This window comes from Capsicum annuum, chromosome 10 (assembly GCF_002878395.1).
Source record: "Capsicum annuum cultivar UCD-10X-F1 chromosome 10, UCD10Xv1.1, whole genome shotgun sequence".
Lineage (NCBI taxonomy): Eukaryota > Viridiplantae > Streptophyta > Magnoliopsida > Solanales > Solanaceae > Capsicum > Capsicum annuum.
In genome coordinates, this window is record NC_061120.1 from 205,296,615 (window position 1) to 205,304,818 (window position 8,204).

At 35.9% G+C, this 8,204-nt stretch overlaps 1 protein-coding gene across 1 annotated transcript; it reads left to right on the plus strand.

Moving 5' to 3' along the window:
• Positions 1 to 468: 468 nt before the first annotated feature.
• On the plus strand, positions 469 to 7,978 carry LOC107843589 (serine/threonine protein phosphatase 2A 57 kDa regulatory subunit B' beta isoform-like). The gene is made up of 2 exons (XM_047397233.1): positions 469 to 1,917; positions 7,358 to 7,978. The coding sequence occupies exons 1-2, from the start codon at positions 730 to 732 to the stop codon at positions 7,658 to 7,660; spliced, it is 1,491 nt and encodes a 496-aa protein (XP_047253189.1). The 5' UTR covers positions 469 to 729; the 3' UTR covers positions 7,661 to 7,978.
• Positions 7,979 to 8,204: the final 226 nt, after the last annotated feature.

Sequence of the window (8,204 nt, forward strand, 5' to 3'; positions counted from 1 at the left end):
AGTTAAATAAGATAGGGGTATTTTGGTAATCAAATACTTTATTCTTAGAAATTATACTATGCATATTAATTTGAAAACAATAAACCAAACACTCAATAAAAAATAACCCCAGTATAACTAATCTCAATATAACTTATCCCAATATAACTAATCCCAGCATAATTACATTCCCAACCAAACGACACCTTAGTAATAAAGGAAGTACAATCTAAGGAGCCGTTACGTTGGAAAAGAGTTATCCCAAACTAATTTCTCTCAAAATTAGTTATTCTACGATATCAAATCTCATCACTATAATATAAATAATAAGATAAATAATTTCAATAAATAATATCTCACATCAAAAATAAAATAAATAATTCTTTATTTTATTTCAAAACTATTTATCCATTGTATCCCACTCCAAACTACCCTTAATTGATTTTATCCTCCATATGAAAACTTATCTTAGCACAAAACAAATGGATAAGAAGAAAAATATATTCCGTGAAATGTCAAAAAAGCGTATTTTCAATCAATCATTTTCATTTTTGCGTCCCCTCAAATTTTTTTATTATCCCACTTTCCTCACTCTATATACTTTTTCTCATATTTATATGCCCCTAACCCCCACCACTCGCCGGAAAATTCCACTCCGTCCGATCACTCTCCGTTATCAGGCGTCCATGGATCGCCGTTAGGGTTTTTGGTATCTATAGATAAGTAAATTTAACAGCTAGGGTTTTTGTAATGTTGAATAAAATCATAAAGCGAGGGCATAAAAAAGTACCTAAATCAGAAGTATCTGATTTCGGTCACGCGCCGCCTTCTGCGGCGGCGCCAGGTGGTAGGAATTCCGGCAATGTTTCGACGTCCGATGTGGTTGTGGTTAACCATGCTTCGCGAGTAACAAATTCGATTCAATCACAACAGGTGACGTCATCTTCACTGACGATGACGTCAGCTTCAGCTTCTGGAAACATGGAGAACCTTCCGCTGTTCCGTGACGTTCCGGTATCGGAACGGCAAGTGTTGTTCTTAAGGAAACTACAGATTTGTTGTTATCAGTTTGATTTCAATGATACGATGAAAATGGTGAGGGAGAAAGAGATAAAGAGGCAAACACTTGTTGAACTTGTAGATTTTGTTCAATCTGGTGCTGGAAAAATCAGTGAAAGTAATCAGGAAGAAATGATACGAATGATATCGGGGAATATAATGCGGTGTTTACCTCCGTCTTCTCATGAGAATACAGGATCCGAAAATATGGAACACGAAGAAGACGAGCCGTGTCTCGAGCCAGCTTGGCCACATTTACAGCTTGTGTATGAATTGCTGTTGAGGTATGTTGTTTCATCAGATACTGATACAAAAGTAGCTAAGCGGTTTATTGATCATTCGTTTGTGTTGAAGTTATTGGATTTGTTTGATTCCGAGGATCCGAGGGAAAGAGAGTATTTGAAAACGATACTTCATCGCGTATATGGGAAGTTTATGGTGCATAGACCATTTATAAGGAAGGGGATTAATAATATCTTTTATAGGTTTATATATGAGACTGAGAGGCATAGTGGGATAGGTGAGTTATTGGAGATTCTAGGGAGTATTATAAATGGTTTCGCATTACCCATGAAAGAGGAACATAAGCTATTCCTTGTTCGGGCACTCATACCATTGCACAAGCCGAAAACAGTTGCGATGTATCATCAGCAGTTATCTTACTGTATTGTTCAGTTTGTTGAAAAGGATTATAAGTTGGCTGATACGGTTATAAGGGGTTTGTTGAAGTATTGGCCTGTCACTAATTGCCAAAAGGAAGTCCTCTTTCTTCAGGAGCTTGAAGAAGTGTTGGAGACTACACAGGCGGCAGAATTTCAGCGCTGTATGGTTCCTCTTTTCAGACAGATTGCTCGTTGCCTTAACAGCCCACACTTCCAGGTTAAGGGAAATTTGTAGTCTTTATTTGTTATTTGCTTCATGCATCTTTTGTTTATCAATTTACTTGCATTGCTAACTCTCTATGTCAGTTTTTCTTTTTCTTTTCATTTCCTCATTTGATTTTGAATTGTCGATTAAACTTACAATTCTTTGAACTTTGGTTGGTTAGATCCTATCAACTTGCTTTTTCTTTGCTCTTTTTTGGTTTGTTTTTGAAGAAGCATTTTTAATGATTGTGTACACATGTATTACTGCGTTAATAAGTGAATAAATGAAGTAGATGGTGCTTAGATGGGAACAATTGGCATTTCTCCAATGTGTCAATGTGTTATATTTATCCAGTAAAGTCTTTTTCCTTTTGATTTGTCCTATTCTGTTAACTAATCCATGTATTGGGTGTTCTATCTGTCCAAGCCTTAGTGGACGGAGTTACATGCTATTTGTGTTGGTGGGAGATAACAGGTAACAACAACAACAACACACCCAGTGAAATCCCACAAGTGGGGCCCGGGGAGGGTGGAGTTTATGCAACCTTATCCTTTGTATGGTAGAGAGGTTTTTTCCGATAGTCCCTCCACTCAAGTAAAGCATATCAAACAAGTAGGAAAAGAAAATGCAGTAAAGAATACTAGTAACAACAACTAATATGAAAGCCAAAGGAAAATAGCAACGACAATTAATATGAAAGACAAAGGATAGGAAACAACCGGTAATAATAAAACCGAAGTCTAAAAAGTAGGAGAATAAAGAAATAATAATACCATTGATCTGGAACTAGCGGAGATAGCAGGTACCTGGTGGAATTAGTCGAGTACGCGCAAACTGGCATGGACATCGTGATTATCATCAAAAAATCTACCGATTGGGATTTTCTCTGAAAGCACTTTATGCAGGGCTAAGAGAGGATCATTAAGGGGTCGTTTGGTAGAGTGTGATAAAAAAATCAATGCATGCATTAGCTCTATGCATCGTCAATACCTTGTTTGGCATACTTTTTCAAACCATGTATAACTAATACAAGCATTAGTTATGCACTCTATTGTGTATTATACTATGTATAACTAATACCACCATTTTTCTATGTATTAGTAATACAAAGCTTTCAACACATGCATTAATTTATTAAATGACTAATTTACCCCTCAATTTTTTTCCAACTCCATTCCGTTCTTGTTTCATACACTCAATTCCGGATCCCCTCAACTTCACTGGAAATTGACTTTTTGTAAGTAATAGTATAAAATTATAGCAATGACGAAGAAAATTGAATATCATAATTGCTCAAGTTTTTTCCTGTTTAATTTTTCTTATTTTTCCAAATTTTTTTCTGGCGAACGGTTCACCGGTTTCCGGCTTATCTTTTGAATCTTTTTCTATTTGTTTGCTGATTTTCTTTTTTTGATTTTTGTTTCCCAGGATTTCATTTCCGGCTAAGAACAGATAAGACATTTTACACACAAAAAATCTGATATAGAGTAGAAAAAAAGTAACGAAAAAAAATAAATAGAAACCCATATGCAGAGAACAATGAAAAGTACAAGTGAGGAAAAATACATATGCACAGTAGAAAATAGTGAAGAGAGGAGAAGGAAGAAGAAGATAGACAGTGCTTCAATTTGTTGGTCTTGTGTCTTACTGGAAAGAAAGAGGAGAGGTTATTTTTGTCAAATAACTTTTTTTTATAAAAATAATATAAAACATATAATTTTCAATACATTAAACCAAACACAGTATAAAAAGAATACGTATTACTAATGCAAAGTATAGCTAACACAAGCATTATTAATACACCATATTTTGTATTATTCCTATACACTCTATCAAACGACCCCTAAAAACTCTTTGGATTTGAGGATGTGCTTTGTGACTTTTTCAAGAACTTTCTTATCTTCCATGTGACCAAGATGAATTTTCTTCTCTTGTACTTCTAGCTTCCTATTGACAATCCTCCCCGCAGGCTGGCTTTTTATCCTCATTTTCCCATTCACTAAAGGACAATTGGTGTATCAAGTCGATGTACGTTCTTTGTTAACAGTTGCACTTTACTATCTCCGTCCAGTCTGTTTTTTTTCATAAATATCTTTCTTTTTTGGCTGTTATTACTTTTGTCGGCTATACCGCAATTTCTGTTGCAAGTCCATGAGGCTATAACTGTCTTTTACTATCCAATTAAGATCAGCCACATGAACATTAGAATGCGCAGAAAATGTAGTCTTATCGTCCTTCCTATTGCTTCTTCTATGGAAACGTTTTGTCATCTCCTTGGAACCCATGCTGCCCCTACATATGTAACAATCATATCACAAATGCTTTATCAAAAATAGTATCTAATATAGTTACACGTGAATCATTGTGTCCTCGCACTTGAATGATATTAGAGGTAATTAACGTCTTTTGGCTTGCTATGTACTTAATTTGTCAAGGTAGAGGCTACCTTCTTTCGCAGGTTCTATCACCTAACCGATCATCTATTGTTGATGTAACTTATACACTCCTCAAACTTTATTTTACCAAGTTTACTCAGGCTCTTCACTTTCGGTGCCACACCCGTGTCGACATGACATGGGAGTGGGTGCGGGATCTGTACCTGATCTGGTCAACCAATTTTGGATGCTTTGATCAAAATCGACATAGAAAGTCTGGACAGATTTAATGATCTGTAATCAAAACAAAAGCTCACTAAGGTGGAATTGTAGAAAATGGAATACCTTGTATATAGAAGTTTCTATGTTACTGATTTTCCTTGTATTTCCTTTCAGGATTCTCAAGTTTTCCACATAATATCTCATAATTTAAGTTTTATAACTCTATTCATAGATACTTGAATTATTTTTAGCTGAATTTCTGCATCCATATCCATACTTGGATCCATATCTCCAAATCTTAAAAATTGAGATCCTAAAGGATCCGGCCTCTAGATCCACACCTGAATCGGACACCTGCACCCGAGTCCGTGCTACTTAGTTATTTTATGTCTGGATATAATCCATTTAACTAGAGCAACTTTTGGCTATCTCAATTTGTTCTGGGTCAGTGTATTGGTCCTTATGGAGGGGAAGCTGAAAACAATTAAGAGGTGGAGTTACTCTTTTCAGTTAGTATAGCTCCAGGTTTGTGCTATCACAATTTGGCCAGTAAGAACCTGTCTACCAAACAAGAAGAAATCCACTAACTTTTCACACTTTGATCTTTGTTTTCTTGGTGCATAACCTTCATCAATCCTTGATATATGCCATATGAACTTCACTGGGCTTTCCGTTGTGTTGCTTGCTCTCGAAATATATATGGTACTAGCCTCTTCACTTTTGTCTTCTGCAGTTGTGTCATCAGATAGTGTTAAAAAATATTAGAGGCAGATAAATGTAATTCAAAATAATAGTTTTATGCAAGAGAGAATTCCTGCTAAACTGCAAATTTTAATGTGACTAGTGTCGACTTTTTTTTTCTTTTGACTTAAGTAATGACTACTTGATTCTAAGTGACCAACAATAAACCTTGAAGCTCTTGCTAATGAAGAAGAGGATGAGGAGAAGCACACTTCATTAGAGCTTCTCCAGAAAGGTGTTGTTTAATGAGAGATTACTGATAACAAGTTCCTTTTTTTTTATGCCATACAGAAAAAGCTGGTATTTAAGTGAAGAAGGGTATAGGGGCGGGCTCATTGCCCATCAAGTTTCTAACTATACACCATTGTCCCTCAGATTCTTGGCTTTTGACAATTTTTTTTTTAATCTTTTTTTAAATGGTGAAATTGTTTATAGTCTGATGCAGACCAGCTTGCGAGTATTGAATCGGAGGATGTTGTCAGGTAAGTAATAGACAGAGGGTTCATAGAAGGAATAACCGCACCTCAAGGGATTCTTGGGTAGTTCCAAAAATTCGAGGGGAATAGGAAGAAATAGAGAAACTAACTGTGTTGTCTTTCCTTTTCTTGATTGTGCATTACAAAATACCCTTGACTGTGTGCTGATCCGGCACTGTTAACTATCTTGCTAATTAATTTTGTTCTCCTTCATCCACATCCAAGTGCCACTGTTCCGTCTCCTTCACTTTCCATAACGATAACTTTATGTGTGTGAAGTCAGGTTTATTACTAAGGGTCATAACAAAGTAGTAGAACAAAGATTATCAATCCCCCAGAGTGACCTGTCTATTGATGCAATACCCCTATGAAAGGTATGAAAGGCTTGTTTGTTGTAGACATTAGAGAAGAGAAGAGGGACATTCATTAGCATAGAGTGGCCTTCGAGCGAAGATTTTCCTTTTTTTCCTGCTTTTATTCTTTCTACTGTTATATCCAACAACTATCCAAGCTTTCTAAGATCCTTGGTGAATGTGTATTTACTGGTTCTTGTCAATTTCTATCCTGCACTACCTGTTATCGCAATATCATCAACCTACATCAAGGATTATGATGCATGAGAACCAGAAGTTGGAGGGAAATTGTCTTCCTGTATTATGAGCGTATATCTGTGTTCATTATTTTTTCAGCTTATTGTTTCAGTGTTTCATTTGATTAAGTGAATGAATCATAAGGCCCTAGTTCTTGGTTTCTGCTATGTTGCTTAAGAGGTGAAATTGTAAAACTTCCTTTTCCTGTTCTGAAGCGTATTCTTTGCTATTCTCTTTTTTTGCTTTGTGGTGAGAAGCAGAAGAAAATCGGTTAAAAAGCATAGAATGAACTTGGATATGGATGTATTCTACTTTACTATCCTTTTTATGGGCAGCACTTTGTTGCTAGTTCCTATTGATGAGTAGTTGAGTTCAAACCTAACAAGGATTGGAGATGGGAAGGTTATGGAAGGGTTCCTCGTTGTAGTTACTCTTTTGGCCTCTTCAGGCTAGAACTTTTACCCGATCATCTTTTAGAATCTTGTCCTGTTGCCCAAGAAAGATAGCTGGGTATGGGTGGGATTCTGAATTCCTTTTATTGAGTTCTCCGTATAAGATATGATTACTTTTAGGGTGAGCAGTGATATACTTTTCTTGTGATTTCAGTTGAACTTTTCTCAGTCAACTTCTTTTTTCTCTAGTTATAGTTTCTTTCTTTGTGGGTCTGCTTGCTTTTTAATGTAACAGGTTTAGTTGTGTACTCCAGGGGCGGTGGTTGTGGAATTCTATGGTTATGTCCATTTGTCTCATTCTTTTGTTCGTCTCCTAGAAGGTCAGTTGCAACGACACTTTCAGCTCAGACCGACTAGATGTCTTAAGCACATTCATGTTCAAGTTTCAAGATATTTAATATGGGCATTGGAAACATCATTTGCTTGTGAAAGAAATTTCTTTTGTTTTTCGTCCTTCTTTATCTGTGTATTTGCAGCAGCTTTCTGTTCAGAAATGTTCTAGTAGTTTATATTAGTTTTATATTGGTATAGCATGTGAGAATAATTCCTAGGATTATGAAATGACAATCTATTTCTGAAGCAAATTCATTTTTCAGGTTGCAGAACGAGCCCTATTTCTATGGAACAATGAGCACATAGTGGGATTGATAGCCCAGAACCGCAATGTCATTATCCCAATAATTTTTGATTCTCTGCAAAAGAACATAGATAATCATTGGAATCAAGCTATCCATGGGCTGACTGTAAATGTTCGCAAAATGTTCATGGAAATGGATGCTGATTTGTTCGATGAGTGTCAAAGACAATATTCTGTGAAAGCAGCTCGGGCCACTGAACTGGAAGAGCAGCGAGAACTAAGATGGCGGAGATTAGCAGATGCTGCAGCACAAGGATGCTAAAAAGGGGCATGTTATCATGATTCCTGATCTGTTAATGTGGGATTAGACCTCAAATCCAAAACTGGATGTGTAGTCTACGACCACGATCATTTGTTATACTGGTATTCATTTTTCTCTTAGTTTTTTTCGATGGTTTTAGTGTGCTGAATCTTTGAAGATGACTGGCAATGCAGCCACGTGTAACTCATATATGTATTTGATAACTGCTTTGTCGCGTGCTGCAGCTCAGGTATGGTTTGTTTTAAGTGTAATTTGTTCTGTAAGTTTGCCCTTTTTAGAGAAATTTTTATTCTTCAGTGAACTTTGAAAGGAAACAAATTCTGGTATTTACACACAGCTTTGTGTTTAGTAGGGGTGCAAAAATCGAACAGACAAATAAAATCGATAAAAATCGAATCGATAAAAATGTTAATTGTTTAGTGTTATTGGGTTAACAATTTTAATGGTTTTATAAAAGAAATTTATTTTGTTATTAGTTTGTTTTCAGTTTTTTCTTATTGGGTAAATCGATAACCCAACAAGACTATACTTAAGTAAATTAATT